This window comes from Larimichthys crocea, chromosome XX (genome assembly GCF_000972845.2).
Source record: "Larimichthys crocea isolate SSNF chromosome XX, L_crocea_2.0, whole genome shotgun sequence".
Taxonomy (NCBI): Eukaryota; Metazoa; Chordata; class Actinopteri; family Sciaenidae; genus Larimichthys; species Larimichthys crocea.
The window spans coordinates 14,230,338-14,247,470 of NC_040030.1; the positions used below are offsets into that span (position 1 = coordinate 14,230,338).

The window sequence follows — 17,133 nt, forward strand, 5'->3', positions numbered from 1 at the left end:
TAAAACTAAATAAAAGATGCTCTGTGCACAGTATAATGGCCATGTCTCTGCGTCTGCAGGGAAAGCAGAAACATTGCTCAATTTTCTGCCAGGCCATTTGGAATAAATGAGAAGCAAAATTCTGAAAAAAAAAACAACATTCCTAGAAGTCTGCACGCTCGATCCTTTACTCGCATTTCACAGTGAATCAAAGTGCTAACCACTGGCTACAAGATAACAAGCAGTCAGTGTGAGGAGCCTTCCTGCTGTGCCTCTGCTCGTATACAGTAACTGATGAAGACTGCAGGGATGAGTTAGAGGGAGGAGAGACACTGAAACTGCTGGACACACACTAAGTCTCACAAGAGGGACTACTGTCTGTGTTGGAGGGTGTTTTTATACATCAGTGTGTAATTATATGCATGTGATAGAGGCTCCTCTTCACTGCAGGCCACATGGACCCAGGGGATCTATGGTCGCCACTCCTTGTACAGACGTGTTGGTCTCTGTTGTCAAGGTTGATTAAATGAAGGATGAATCCAATTTCCTCTCCTGTGTTAGTGGCCCTCATCCTCCCCTTCTTTAACTGTTCTTTCAGTCTTTTGCCCACTTGTCCTCGCCTGCCTGTTAATTGACTTTCCTATCTCCACTCTCTTACCCTCCATTACTACTCACTGCTGACAGACTCGGGCTGGCAATACAAACAAAGACACCTGAGAAGAAACAAGTATCGCTTTATTGTCAGCACACTGATCGGAGAACCGTATTCTCCATCTGTGATTTGTAGTTCTTCTAGTATAATTCAAACTGACAAGCAGTAGTAACAGAACCAACTTTCGAGCATAATGTTTAACCACTTGATCGCTTACCACTGATACAATAATACAACCTCTACAACCTGTGAGCTGAGTAATGATCCATGTAGAAGACATGACAGTCATACATATAAGGAAAAATTGTATCAGACTGTCCTTTTTCAGATAACACTATTTGGCTGCTTAGCTTTAATGTCCAGTGTTGTAGGATTTAGTGGCCCCTAGTGGAGATGTTATAGATTGCAACCAACTGAATACCCCAAGCGTGAAGGAGAAACTACAACAAGTTTGCCTGCGATTGGTTCCTAAAATCCAAATCTAAACTTTGATCCAAGATGTGACTGACAAACAGTGCATGTGCTATCTTAAACAAGGCTTATAGTAGTGGAAACCTCATAAAATTTGAAAATTAGCCCACTGAGCTTACATGGACACATTCGCAGTGATGTTTATCAATGTGCAATGTTCCTTAATAAAATATAAATGAATAAATAAAAATAACTAGAATTTTGATAGAAGAGTTCCACAAAGAAACAGCAAGGTTTCAGGGTTGAAACAGCCTCCGTGTGGTCAAGCAAAGGTCAGCTCAAATCGACCATGAAGAAGAAAGTATTTTCTATCCACTCGGATTAACCTCCTGTACTTTATGTTTGGTTGCTTTTCTACCAACAGCTCTGATTCACCTTGTTGAAAGCTGAAATGATGTAATGTTGATCACAGCGGCTTCAGTGTGTAAAGGTGTCAAAACGGAAGATATTTCAACTCCTGTGACATTTTCAGAGGATGACCTACACCAAAGGATTCAACCTTCACTCAGTGGATGAAAGCTTCAGCAGCAGGTGTTTAGTAAAAGAAGTGAGTAAAAAGAAGCCGTCTTGAGACGGACCAAAGAGCTCCACATGTCAACAAGAAAAGATGCCATGTTACTGCTCATGCTGTCTGATTGGCAGGTCACCATCATTGCCCTAGGAGTCAAATGAATGCAACAGAGCAACTGAATGACTTACTGTTGTTTCAATAGGAAGGACTTCATCACCCAGTAGGAGGGGAGCATGAACTGTCTAATTAGCCTCATTGAGGAAATCAAAGTGACTGAAAAGGAGGCTGCTGCCTTCAAGGCTCGGGTTGTTGTGAGGTGTTAATAACATGAGTCCTAGAATTAGCCTTTTCAAACACGTTTCCAATCATCACTTGACTCTCGCAGCACTATACGCCTTTGCAGTTCAGGAGGTCATCTATTGGTCTGACCCTGAAGAAAGCCTGTGCAAGGATGATGAATGACCTGTAGCATATCTACATCAATTCAGGGCTGTGATTCTAACAGCATGACTGCAACAAGGCAAGCAATACGATGCTTACCGTGCGTTAATTCGTTACCGTCATCATTCTCATGGTATATCATTGCAATGCGTGTGAGATTTGTCACACACCCATCCCATGAAGACCTACCGTACTCTGCTTCTGATTGGTCGACATGTGAGAAACACAGTTTTGGATTGATTTACAGACTCATAGGATTGACAGTGGATGACTAACAACATGCTAACAACAACAATAACTGTTTTCGACACAAAAATAGAAATTGATACCCTTTGGTGGGATGCACCGCACCAAACGCTGTGCTCAAAATTCAAATTACAGTTGTCCCTCGCTATATCGCGGTTCACTTTTCGCGGACCCGCTGTTTTGCGGATTTTTTTAGTGTCATTTCGCATGCTTTTTTTTACAGCGTACTGTACAGTATGAACGCGCATTGTGTTCTGCGTCCTAAATTGGCTAAGGGAGAACCGCATGTGTTCTGCGTCCTGATTAACTAAGGGAGTACTGTACAAATTGTGTGTAAAAAGGTGTATAAAAGTGTGTGGTTAGGGGTTTTACGGCCTTAAAACATGTATAATAATTGTAAAACTTACTTTGCGGATTTCGTTTATTGCGGGTTATTTTTAGAACGTATCCTCCGCGATAAACGAGGGACCACTGTATTTCAACTTTGACTTCTGTTGTCGCTGACGTTTCAGTTCAACCAACGAGATAACAGCTGTAAGCGTAACAGCAACACATGGCATGGGAGCAAAGGAGGTAGAGAGCAGAGAGTGATGGTAGCATAACATTAAAAAATATATGACAATCATACCAGGAAAAGTAATGTCAGCAGTCAGATGGGGCAACTACCAGCTTTGTGAACGGGCACAAATTTAGCTTGAGAAATCTAAATCTAAAGTTAGCTTTGCTGTTTATGCACATGAATAATGTCAGGCATACACAGTGACAGGCGCTTCTCGTATCACAGTACCAGAAGTCAGTGACCAGAAAACATGAGCTTAGCAACAGTAAATCCCATCATCTTGTTAAAGAGAGATTCTGATTTGTTTTTGTTGAAGAGTAATGTGTTTTTGCTGACTGCACTGTGCTTTGCCTCTGCAAGCCCTCTGCGCCCTGCCTCACAGTGAGCTAAGAGCAAATCTCTTATCATGTGAAAGCAGCTTAACAACAGCTCAGTTCCATTAGGTCTCTCAGTATTAATACACCTGTAGGTTTCCTGACATGTCAAGATGTCTGCTGTGCAACCGGTCCATTGTCAAAAAACATTATGTCAACCAGAACTCCATTACGGTGTTCCTTACCAAAATACATTGTGTAAATTGATAACAAACGTGCATTTCTTAGTTCTTAACCATATTTCAAATCCTACATATTTTACATGACATGTTTGCTAGCTTCCTGTTTTTTTCTTTCCTGCCTTTGCTGGTTAATTACTATGTTTCATGGCACGTTACTGACACTATCAATCAGTCAAATAGCGTGAAATTCTCATCAGGTGTGTACTGCATCACCTCAGACAGTTACAGCATTTCATCTTGCCCCAATTCTCCCTCCTTTCCCTCCCATTACCTCCTCCACCGTCCTCCTCGTCGATGCTGTTCTTGATGCTGTCGTACTCCTCGTCGATGTTCTGGTTGCCTCGTATCTGACTGAGCACACGGCGGGCCTTCTGGGTCAGCCCGCACTGGATTAACCAGCGAGGGCTCTCCGGCAGGAACAGGAATCCGATAAACTGGAGCACAGCGGGAAGAACCGACAGCCCCAACATGTACCTGAAGAGGGAAGAAAAGGTGGGGATACATGGAATGAGGAATCTAATTATGATCCAAGAAAACTACATAATCAGGTGTTTGGCAACCTTGCCGACCTTGGGACACTTTCAAATTCCAATTTCTTCATTATTTGTTACAGAAAACGGTAAAAGGTTGCCCCTGTGCTCTGTTTATGTTGAACTACTATTTGCCATCAAGCACCAGCTGGTTTAGTTCATTAAAATTAAACACTGGTGAAAATGTCAAGGCTATTCAGATTCTTCAGCCTAAAATAACTTTAGCATTTACCTTTAACCTTAAACAGACGAGGTGCTCTAATAAGTGGGTTTACATACTGAGCAACACACCAATTACTATAAGTATAGAGTGCAACAGTGAGAGGATATGGCTGACACTAATAAGACGTTTTAAAGATTGTATATTCTCTTAATATGTAAGAAAATCATTCATTAGTGCATATCATACACTGACTGCATGTTTATCATCTACACCAAATAACATACAGACAAAGTTAACAACTAGCTGGTAAATTTAGTGGCCTAAGAGCCAGATATTTTCTTTAGGAGGAGGTGGAGACCAAAATAGAGCAAAACAGTGAATAAATATTGGACTTACATTTACTGTACCAAGTGAAATCTAAGTCAAATGAATGCTAATGCTTGTAAGCATATATGCTCCGTTGCAAGTGGCTTATTACTGCTACGTTAATGGTCACTGAAATACAATGTAATTGCTAATATTACTTCACATTGTTCACAAATGGTCACAATTTTCACATTTCTGACAAACAAAAACTAGAAAGCGATCCATTTATGAATTTCAGACAGAAAAACTACCCAAACAAAACCGCTGATACGGTGGACTATTATGTTGAGAGCAAATCGCCTCTTTGTATCAGCACAATCAGGGTTGAACACACTCTGTAAAAGGGTTATTTTACAAATCCAAAACATTATGTGGTACAAAGGAAGGATAAGACGGTACAAAAGAGGGGAATAAGGAAGGAAAAGACTGTGATAATGATAAATTGTTAGAGTTTTATCTCTCTGAGGTAGAAGCAGGTTGCCATTTTATCCAACTCCAAACAATCCATATAATTTTAATGATTATATGGATTGAACACCCAGACATATTAGGCTCTGGTTCTGCTGTGCAGGCAAAGACGTCACTCAGACGGGCATTCATGCTTTTAACTCAATAACTGCCTCCAAAAAGGCATTATCATGTATGAATCACAAAAGTCTAGGGGCTTCTAAACAATCTCTGCCATCTCCATCAGAACTGTGGTTAAAGCAAATCTTTGCAAAAAGGATGATTCTTATCAACACTATCTCACAGCTCAACATTCTCTGGAGGCTGTAAATCTGCACTGAGCGTGACAGAAGCAGAGAAGAGCGAGGACGGTGACAGATAAATGAAAAGAAGGACAGAAAATTGGCATACTGTTTCAAACATACAGTACAGCTGCTTTCAGCAAATGTTAGAGGCTGACCAGTGCATGTGTTGACATTTGGAAGGAGGGTCTGAGCCAGCCTGACTTTTTCTGGCATTTGATATGATAAGAACCAAAAGATAAGATGCTAATATCATATCTGATTATATGACTTCCCATCACAAAAGGAGGCAGGGATCCTTGTGGCCTTTGAAAAGTACTTAAAGTGTATTTATGCAAACAAAGAAGCTTTGCTTTTTGCTAACTTAACACATCTCCTGTACGTGTGGGGTGCATGTGTCGGTGTCTGACCTCCACCCGTCGTGCTGCAGGTAGCTGAAAGCGCCGTCGATGAGGCTGGCGGTGAACTGTCCACCGGTGATGAAGAGGGTGTTAATCGTTACCAGCTGCCCCCTGAGGTGGGGCGGAGAGGCCTCAGCGATGTACACTGGCACTGTCATAGAGGCGATACCTGCACAACGGGGGGAAAGAGGGAGATGGTTAGCAGAAGGTTCCGCTAAGAAAGGTAACACACTCAGATGGTTGTTCTCAAAGGATATGCTGGCATAATTTGAGGTTGGAAGTTTATAAACTAAAACATGACCAACATTAATCAACATTACATTACATTACACAAAACACAGCAGAGGATGGTGGGAATTTCATTAGTTTTGTTGGTATTCGGTCAGAGTCGAGTTATATCAGTCTGTCCCCAAGGTGGCTAACAATGTATAATATATCAACCTATCAACTTAGGTTGACTCATGGTTTTTATGCCAAACAACTCTACTGTTTTCCTTGTTTGTAGCCCCAGCAGCTGACTATTTTCGTAAAAAAAAAATAAAAAAAAAAGCTCAGATAAGTCCATTGTACACTACCTGCCCAGCAACAAATGACATACAGACAAAGTTGGGCCACTAGTTGGTAAATTTAGTGGCCTAAGAGCCAGATATTTTCTTTAGGTGGTGGTGGAGACCAAAACAGAGCTAAAAGGAGAACAAATATTGGACTTACCTAACTGTACCAGGTGACTTCAAATGAATGCTAATGCTTATTAGCATATTTGCCACAACAAGTGGCCTATTACTGCTATTTTAATGGTTACTAAAATACAGTAACGTTGCTAATATTCCTTCACATTGTTTCACAAATGGTCACTTTTCTTTTTATTTTTACAAATTAGGTATCATAGCAATTTCTTGATGTCATATACCACCGTGAAGATTACTATTACACTTATTTCACAAATGTTGTTTTTGTCAGAGGATTTGAAAATAAATCAGTTTTACATTGTAGCTTTAAAATCAAAAACTATTGCGTGTTTTAAAATAGTGTGTTTTAAAACTATTGTCTGCAATGAATGCCTTTGACCTTTGACCTTGACATCAACAGCAGCAACAATGACTACATGTGCGAGGTGAACCCAAGAGAGATGCAAACAAATAGTATAGTCCATCTCTATAATGGGCTCTGTACTACTCTGATCTGGAACACATTCACAGCAACACACACTTACAGTCACATGCACGCCACTGTCCTCACACACACACACACACACACACACACACACACACAGAACAAACAGTGTGTGTCCAGGATGTATCTGACAAGGTGCCATGAGACCACAGCTTTCTGCAGCTGGCTCCTGATAAGCTCTATTAATAGTCTGCCACTGCTTTCTACACACCCCTACCGTCCCCTCTCCTACCCTCCCCTCCTTACTGCCACCACTCTGCCCTCGACGGCCGCCATGACTACGTGGCTACCTGTTGCTATGGCAACCACTTGCTGGGAAACCAGCCGCACTGTCTCCGAGCGGGCACCACACTGTGGCAGCTCCAGGGAAGAGAAATCAATAACCGAGAGAGCAAGAAAGATTTCGTCCACAGAGCAGAGTGGAGTACTTTGGGATGGGAAATTACCATCTGTTACATTTCTTGAAAGGGTGCACAACATCACAGCGCACTTCTGTACAATGGGAAAAGTTAACAGTCACGGTTGAAAGCCCTGTGCTCAAGTCCCTGCCTGATCTGCTGTTCAGTGTTAAATGATCAGAGGAGAGACACTCACAGACTCTGCCAAGGCTGCTCAGTTCTCCAGACTGCTGGTACACCCAGAGATCAGTCTTGTCTTTGACGTTTTGATGGAAATTGATTTCTTGACCGTGCAAACATACCCTGCGGATTTGGAGGCAAGTCTTTATCTTAGTTATGGCCTAAAAAAGGATTATTATCTGATGGCGGAAATCCAAGATCCAGATCACCGCTGAAATCTAATCAACTGCTCTTTGGCACAAAGCCTGGCTGCTCAGGCCAATTTGATGGGAGTCCATTCATAAGCTTTTGAGAGATGCTGCTGAAAGATGAAGCGACATGAGAAAAACCTCTACGATGGAGGTTACAGTAGAGTCTGGCATAGTTTGTAGCATCCGTGACACATGCTACAAGTTTTTCAGTTCAATCTGACTTTTTTGGAAACATTTTGTGGCCGGTGTGTTGCAGAACTGCATCTTAAGAGATTTTAACATTCAGCTCCAGTGCCTTCTCTCTGCTTCAGAAACATTAGCAGCACACATTGCTGCTGCTTAGACAAGGCCTCCATCCTTGTTCTCTTGTTTTTTTACTCTGCAGCTGTACTAGAGAGGGCTACGGTACACGGGTCTATAAATACCTGTCATACATGTCACTTGTAAGACTTGTTTCAATTTCAGAGTACAAGAAGGTGTCACACGCACACAATCTTTGATTGAATATAATTCTGGGTGGAATAGATAATGGCTTTAACAGATAGGGCTTGCAGTATTCTGTAAACTGCTAAACTACTAAATATGTTATTGCTATTTTTAGTTTTATTTGACAGACATCTACAAAAATCTAAAGAGTCACAGGAAAGTAAGTGAGGATGACATGTAGCAATGGGCTACAGGTCGGAGTCGAACCCCGGCTGCTGCAGCAAGGACTGATCCTTTGTACGGGAGCACTGTCTACTGAGCTGACTGGTGGCCTCACACTCCTGGGTGCTGTAGTTTTTACCAAATGCTACAAAAGGTTTACAGAAATAAATAGCTTGATTTGTCTGGTACTATTTTCAGTGGCGGAGTTACACATATCTGGTGTGTTCGAGGGTATTTTCGACAGCAGGATGGTGTCTGTGTTTTCCACAAGATTCATTATTAACCTTGCGTAGCAGTTTGAAAAAGAAAAGCAATTAAAAGCACAAGGTCCACTTGTTTGGTCTTCAGTTAAAGGGAGTCTGCTTCGTTGTCATGGAGTTTGTACATCATTTCCTTTAAATGACCCTGAACTAGCCTGGGAAAGGTCATCATCAGACACAAAAAACGACACTGTTACCCTCAAAATACAACCACCTATTATCACATAACTGAAATCTCAACTGAACCGTCTCCTTGGCGACTAAGCAAACTCCATCAGCTTGGTGAGGGCCACAACGCAAAACATGCTATACATGTTTGAAAAAAAGAGATATATATATTATATTATATGATGTTTAAATGTACTGATTCAACAGGTAGACAGAGCAGCAGACAGATTTCATGTCACTCTAGTGGTTCATCAGTTCTGAAAACCAGGTTTCGTTCCTTTCTATCTGACATCTATGTGTGTGTTTGCACTATATGTTGATATCATGACATTATGCAGACGCACACACACAGATGGACATATACACAGACTTTAAACAAGTCCTAAAGATCCTTATCCTCTGTAATACCTCTATCTGTATTCACCTCATACAGCCAGAACCCTTCCTCTTCCTCTCTCTTCTGAATTCTTGCTACTTTCCCTCCACGTTCCCGTCTTATCCACATCTTAGCCATATGTATCACCAGCTTGTCTCCATCCATGCCACGCCTGCTTCCTCCAGCAGCCCATATGCCTACGAGTGAGAAACTGCAGCTGATCTTCATGCATTTACTGAGTAATGGATCATTTCCATTTCACATCCTGCTGCAGGTGGTGAATATGAAAATCTGTTAGAGCCCATTAACTCGAATACTGTCACAGGCCAGTAAAAAGGTCAAATACTACAGTACACTTTTGCCTCAGTTTATTGACCGTCTGAAATTAAGAGTCTCTAGAGTCCAGCTTCACAGACAGTTTATCCTGCACTGGCTTATAAAATGCAGAATAAATTCATTTTTAGCTGTTAATGCTATCATTTAAATTAAATTGACTTTCTGCTAATGTTCCATAAAGGCAAACTCAAGTATTGTTCACCTCTACTGAAATATTACTATGCTTTATATGAAACAATAAATGACAAATGTTTTATTTTTTTTTACATATAAATAAAGATGTATATAAAGAGGCAATTTGCCAGTTGTTTAACAAAAGCTAGCATGATTAGCTGACTGTTTATGCCTGTACGGTTTGCAAAAATAGTTTATCCAGGGGGCTAATGCCTGTGTGCATTTAAGTCATTCATTTAAATGGGAAATTTATTTGGAGCGGTTAATTCCCAACAAGAGGGACAGTCAGGGAGTGTCAAATTAGGATGATGATTACCTACTATAGCTATCTGTATTTACCTTTGGTGGGACTCAACGGGAAGTGTTATTTGGAAAGCTTTAGGAGGCTGGCCATGCTTGTCCCTACATACATTGTTTTTGCTGCTGTCAAATTTCCTAAATCTCTAAAACAGAAGTGTCAAATGAAAAGTTGGTATGACCCATAATCAATAAGAAAATATCTGAATTTTCCTTTTTTTATGTCATAGTATCCAATGCTGATGATTGTGACAAATCTAAGAGGTAAAATCTGATTTAATTTAAGTTGCTCTTGTCCTGCATCATTGCATAGAGGACATATCTTAAGTTACGTAACATTATGTTGATATACGTGAAGCCATGTATTTATATTTCTTTGAAAAAATGTGCTGAAAACAAGTAACCTCAACCACAGGCCCCATTTGTCCTCTTGCTTGAACGTGAATCCCCATACAAACACAGTCAAGCTGTGTTCCCTCTCTCGTTAATGAGCTCTCCATTCAGCACCAGGAACAGCTCCCAGCATTCTCTTCTCCACACACACACATACACCCACTCAAACACACACGCAAACACACGCCCATCTAAAGTCATCGTCTGGTCAGGCACGGCCTCAAAGCAGCACAGCACACTTAAACAAAGGATCTGTCTGGTCTGGTGAAGGCAGCTTCTGGGCACATAGTACAAAGCTCAGGACTGATTCACTTGATCAGAGCATCAGGGTGGTACTTCACTAGATCCTCCATCACTGTGGTGTAGTAAAGAGACAGCCTGGACATTTTCTTCTACTAAGTAGCTGGTTGTGATGGAGGAAGTTAATCAGAGGCTAATGAAGGATCCTTGAAAATGCGCAGTGAGGAAAATAGAAAACTAAGTGTTGTGAGTGATGATTGAAGTCAGTGGTAAAAAGCAGGGGAGGATGTCCATTTTCCAAATTAAATTCAGTAGTGTGCCTCATTTCAGTTTTGTTTGCTTAAATGTAAATTAAAGCATAATTTACCATAATATATCATGGAACTCCAAATGACTTCTGGTGAAAACCGTTTTCAAAAAATAAAAAGTCAAAATGCACAAATGCCAAAGAACAACTCAACATTTTAATGTCTTGAGTTCCACATTACAGCAATATTATGCGCATACACAACCTCCTCATTAAGTCAACACTTAGCTTCTACCTAGTTAGGTGGAGAAAAGTGACTTAATTACATGAAGCAAGCAATTAATTACCATGCCTCCAGGTAACAATTCAATCAGCTGCTAGGATTATTTTTATACAGTCCCTAATTTACTATAACCAAGGAAAAAACTATTGAAAATGTTCAATTGCTGGATAATTCAGCAAGAAAACATGATTATGCACACACACTGTGAGGGTGATTGTGCGCTTTTGTTTGTGTATTTGTGTGAATATTATGTGAGGCAATGGATTATGGCTGAAGGCTTTAGAGCAGATTTCTTTTAAGAAAAATATTTTATGGTTCTTTTGGACCCTTTAAATCTGCTACCACACAGAAAGCACACAAAGATTCAATTATAGTTTGTTCCCTCAACTGTACTTGAAAATGTAGTATTTAATAAGAGTTTGTCAACCAGCAAAGATGATAAATGATGATAAAGTGAATTAAAAATGTGATAAAACATTTGTTTTTTTCTAATTGGATGAATAAATGAAATCACAGAGATTTATCAACCGACTCTGCAGGTCCCCTCATGAGGTCTTTTAGCTCATTGTTTGGGTTTTACAGCCCACAACTGTATTATTTTGGTTCAGTGTCACTCTCTATTTCACTGCTTATTCAAAAACTAAAACAAATTGACTGCATGCTACGTGCACAGCTTAACAACAGATGGACAGAGTTAGTGACAACCTGCTGTACTGAGTGCAGCATTTAGCAACTAGAGAGTCAGATATTTCCCTCAGGAGTTGGTGGAGACCAAAGTGAAGCTAAAAGAAGAGTGAATATTGGACTTACATTCAATTTCAATTACATGCTGGATGTGAATAAATAAATATAACTCAAATCACATTTCAAGCTGGATAACAAGAGGAGGTTTCTACTCCAAGATTGAAACATCTTCCTTCAAATATCCTGTGCAGCAAGAAAATCTCTTAATTTGATTAAAACTACCAAGTTATGTAATTAATCTTTGTCATTCCGACAGTCTGGTTCAATACTATCTGTTTGCTCAGACCAGCAACAGCTCGTATGACACAACAGTCATGTTCACAGACAAAGGTCAAACACTAACCGGCCAGAAGACATGCCAGAGGCTTCTGTTTAGAAATAAAGGGGGGGGGCATGGATTGGTGGCATATGGCCTTTCCTGGTTTGACAAACAGCTCCCATGACCTTTCAGGTGAGTTAACTTCAGAAATGCAAACTAACCGGCTTTTCTGTGAACCGTCGGTCATGTTAATGTGAGTTTGCAGGTGACAGGCATGGCCGGAATAATTGCATGCAATGAAAAATGTTGCCTTATTAGCGTCTCCTGCGGCTAATTAAGATGCCAGAATGTGTTTCATTATCTATCAGGGCCGACTCGAGCATGTTTGTGTAATGAAGAAGACTGTATGGGAAAAGATTGTGATGGTGGAAGGGGAGGGGATACTCATAATGAAACAGCCACTTATAATGTAACAGCTGAAATAACCCGGGTGATTAGTTTCTTCCCCACATTAGCAATCAGAGCTTGTGTGTGTCAATGATAATGTGAAGCTGCAGCGTTTTCAATCCTTGATTCACATGTTCATTTGGGAAAAGGGAATGCCATTTACTGACCTGCAGTCTTTTTCTTTTTATATTAAAATCTATAAATATTCATTCATTCCCTTACCTTTCATTGCTGTTGGTTCCAAACAAACACTAGACTGGCATTACAGCCATTTGTGTCACCATTGCAGTGCTCTTTATGGGCTCGTATTTCAAATTAAAACTGGCTGTTGATGGCGCCCATCTCTATAAAGAACTAGTGGTTAATGACCGTCCATTATTGCATAATGTGCAATTCAAAGTGATGGTATCAAATTTCCAAAAAGTCAGTGGTAGAAAATAATACATATTACATAATCAGCCCCAGGGATTCATAAAAGGATTAAAGCTTACATGGATTGTAGTTTAGATGTAGGGCTGCAACTAGCAATTATTTTCATTGTGGATTCATCTGTTGATTATTTTCGTACACAATTAGAACAATTAGTCCATAAAAAGACAAAACAATGGTTTAAATCAACACATAATTTTGTTGTTAATGCAAGGAAATTCACATGTTACAGTGTCTCACAATATACAAAGTGGATGAGAAAACACTAATAAACAAATAAATAGGGGGGATCCTTGTGGCTCAGCTGGTAGAGTGGGCTCCCCTTGCAAGAAAGGTAATTGTTTAATTGAAATGAATTGTTTTGGTCCTACTATGATGAATAAAGTTTGTCTCTATGTGTTTTGGTTTTGCCCATAATGCATCTAAAAGTTTGAGTGTGTATGATGTGGTGGCATTTTGTGGTTGTAGTTAATTGCAATCCTGTTGCCTCACAGAAGGAACTCCTTGACGGCCTGCATGAAAAACGTGAAAAAAGCAAGAGGCCCCCACCTAAAGCCATTATAGTTCTTAAAATGAAAACATAGTTATCAATATTATATTTTATTTCTGCCACATTATGTAAATAAATCCTCCTAAATCTGACACACTGGACCTTTCATAGTGTGTCTTCATTGACTTTCTCTATAAATGGACCTCTTTCTAACTCTGCTTCCCCAGTTTGTATTACACAGTTTCATGTATCAATTTGTCCTCTCCCCTCAAAGATAACACTGATGACATCATCAAGGTAATCCTTTATCAGACTCCTCCAGAGCCACAGAGCACAGTGTTCAGTTTAACACTCCCCATCACATGTAAACTGATCCTGGTAAGGTTTCATTTAGGTGCTTTATACGCACAAAAATAAATTATGGGACGGATGATTTTATGTTTATGTACCAATTTTAGGAAATTGGTATAATTACACAGAACCATCTGTCTAATTTTACAATGTTAACTACTCAAAATTACATATTCTATTTATTTTCGGCAAAAAAAAAAAAGGCAGCGGTTTGTTGTCAATAACTGAACCAATTTTCTACCAGGAGTCAAGCTTGTTTTTGTCAAATTTCCTGTAATTACTCTAATTGATTGCACAGAGAAAACAAGTCTGGACAATTACGGAAAAATAAGGGAAAAGATAATCGCTACAAGCGTCTTCTTTAGACAACAAGCCTTTGCTTAAGAACTGTTTTAGTAAAAAAAACAACATAAGTCTGATGTAAGTTTATGTTTGCATGCAGGTTATCTGAAGATATTAAGGCTCATTTCCGACACTTCACAAGCCTTGTCAAACCTAAAACCAGCATTTTCCACCTGAGTTACGCGAGCTGTATCATCCATCACAGGAAATACGAAGCTTTAATTTAGTTTTGTCAAAGTAGAGTCATAGTGTTTTCATATCAGCACTTCCTGTCAATCACCTGATCCCCTTGAAGACAAAAGATGAGTTCTTCAAAATCAAAACAAACTTCACTGTCACATCCAGGCTTTAAAAAAATTTTTTTTTTACTTTTTTTGCTCTTTTATAGCCAAAAGACAAATTCACACTTTATCCAACATGCACTGGTGATTTCAATGCATGTATTTCTATTTATATCATAATTTCCTGCTTTTCCAAGCCATTCATCCAGCAGTGACGGCCTCACACCTTCCCACCTGGTGAAAGATTTCCAGAGAAACATTCCTCATGCACATCCCAGATGCCATACATGTATATATATCTTGATTAAAACATCAATAATAGTAATAATAATAATGCCTTCATGTTGTAGAGGAAGTCAACACAGAGCTCTTTACTTTGGTCAGGGATGTTCGTTAAAGAATTAAGCTTCATCTCATATCCCACTGGCTGAGTGAGGACAGATAATGGTCTGCAATTCCTCCATGTATCACTGAGGAAAGCGCTTACTACTCTCAAGCGCCTACATCTCAAGGGACACGAGAGTGCCATCAGCGTGGTGAAAAGCCAGCTCTGCGACTCATGAGTAACAGCAGTCACTATATATAATTTGGGGTGTATTGAATTCTGATCAAAAGGCGCGTCGTGTAAAAGCATGCGGAGAGTGTGGAGAAATGAACAGGCAGAGAAAGGAGGATGATTTAGGAGAGGAGAAGGAAGAGAGTGAAGGAAGGAAGTAGTAGAGGCAGGGACGTGGCCAGCCAATCAGAGAAATGTAACTCTGACATCAGTAAGGGCTAAAAAGTCTCCCGTGTGCTCCTTTTTGGGCGTGTGGTGATCCATATTCACCTCTTTTTATGAATTCAGTTTCCCTAATGGTACCCGACTGAACCCGATAACAATCTTAATGATGATAATAATAAGGACAGCGAGTTGTCTAACAGCAAGTGGCGTGCAGCCTGAGTGAGCAGAGGGCCAAGGCTGTGTAATTAGAAGCTGTGAGTAATTGCAAATATGAGGTTTGAGGCAGAGAAATGATGAGAGGCAGCAACCAACCAGAACTATTCAATGTGTGTGTGTGTGTGTGTGTAGGGGTAGTTAAAACCTTATGACCTGAAGGTGCACTTAAGCTGATTCTGACCTTTGAACTTTCAAATGGAGAGCAAGTGCAGGGGAAATCAATAAAGTATCACATTATCATTAGTGCTACCAGTGGGGTGAGATAATTTCACTGGTTTCCAGTTACGAGCTATTTTTGTGTTTCCTCTCTGACAGTGTTTACAACTTGCTTTGACAAAAACAAGATGTAACCTGTGGGGTGTACAAACAAACATCCAGTTTAATGACACACAGAAGGGACAGAGAGGTCTTACCAAGACCCACTCCGACGATGAGCCTCCCCGCCAGGAGGACCTCCTTGCCAGGGGCGGTGCTCAGCACGATCCCCCCGACGGTGAAGAAGAAGCTGGCCAACAGTATGCACACTCTGCGCCCGAACAGCCCGTTGAGGAAGCCGCCCAGCAGCGCAGAAAGGGCGGCCGCGGCCACAGTACTTGATATGAGCACCTCCTGCCACAGGGCGCTCAGGTCCAGCTCCCTCTTCAGCAGGAGCATCGCCCCGGAGATCACCCCGGTGTCGTAACCGAACAGAAAGCCCCCCAGGGCGGAGAAGGCGGCAAGGACGTAGACGAAACCGGGCGTGACATCTTGCTGGAACTGCTTGCGGGCAGCCCTCTCCAAGTCCCCGGTGGAAGAGGAAGGTGCTGCCGGGGCAGCTGCGGTGGAAGCCGCGGCGGAGGCGCCCTGGCTGCTGATGCTGGCGCTGGACGGAGCCTTGATGAGACTCCGCTCTCCTCCGTCGTTCACTTTCTTCCACCGCTCACCCATCAAGTTGCTCATACTACGGAGATTGTAGTCATGGTCGACCTGCTTTCGCGACATATGGGATGAACAACACAGGACACGGCTGCTGAGTTGTTGTTATTGTTGTTATTGTTGTTGTTGTTGTTTTGGCGCTTTCCAAGAAAAGAAAAAACAAAACAAACAAAAACAAAAACACACTCACCCACCTAACTAGTTCACCCCTCCCCTCCCTCAGTGTGAAGTTAGTGCAAAAATCACTCCCAAATTTGGCTGCTGGGTAAAAAAGAAAAGAAAAAGAAAAGTTGTTCTCCAGCCTTGTGTGTATCAGCGCATCACATCCCTGTGGTCCTGATGGGAGAAGAGTTGAGGAGGAGTGGGGAGGAAAGGTGAGATAGGAGGAGTGTAGTGGAGCAGCTCGTCACTACCAGCGTCGGCATGACGCAAGGAAATGTCGTTTTGGAAGCGCAATGCTGGAGTGAGGATTCAGTCTGCTACAATTCAGTGGGAACTGAAGCTGAAAATAGAAACACGACAGATAAATAAATAAAATCAAAAAATATATAACATGCTGTTGATCATACTGTTGGTCATTTTTCATGTCCTGTTAGAACATAAATAGCTGCACACTTATTGATACAGATACATGCAACCTATATGAAATGACAGTATGCCTATACAAATATATATTCTGAGAGATGAAACACAGTGTACAGGCTGAACTGGCTGCCTCATGCATAACAGGAAAACTGTTGCCCCCTAGAGGACTATCTCTGCTACCACAACTTCTCTCTCTGTAGAAGCACAGTCAGACACCCCAGACATCTACATTTCTTGGGTAATAACATCTCTGTCTACAGCTGATTATCTTTTCTAAATATACAAGTTGATGAGTTCAAAAGAACTGAGTAGGCATGGTATATCTCAGTGTTTCTTTTTAGCTAGAAAATGGAAGTCTTTCTACT

General features: G+C 40.9%; 1 protein-coding gene across 1 annotated transcript in view; it reads right to left on the reverse strand.

Moving 5' to 3' along the window:
• The window catches only part of slc2a13a (solute carrier family 2 member 13a), a 61,702-nt gene extending 44,976 nt beyond the window's left edge, over positions 1 to 16,726 (reverse strand). Inside the window, exons 1-3 of the mRNA XM_019278116.2 lie at positions 15,682 to 16,726; positions 5,634 to 5,793; positions 3,687 to 3,889 (exon numbers count right to left, since the gene is read on the reverse strand). Coding sequence (XP_019133661.1) covers positions 3,687 to 3,889; positions 5,634 to 5,793; positions 15,682 to 16,249 — 931 coding nt within the window. The 5' untranslated portion in view covers positions 16,250 to 16,726. The remainder of the gene's footprint in view (positions 1 to 3,686; positions 3,890 to 5,633; positions 5,794 to 15,681) is intronic.
• Between the last annotated feature and the right edge of the window lie 407 nt (positions 16,727 to 17,133).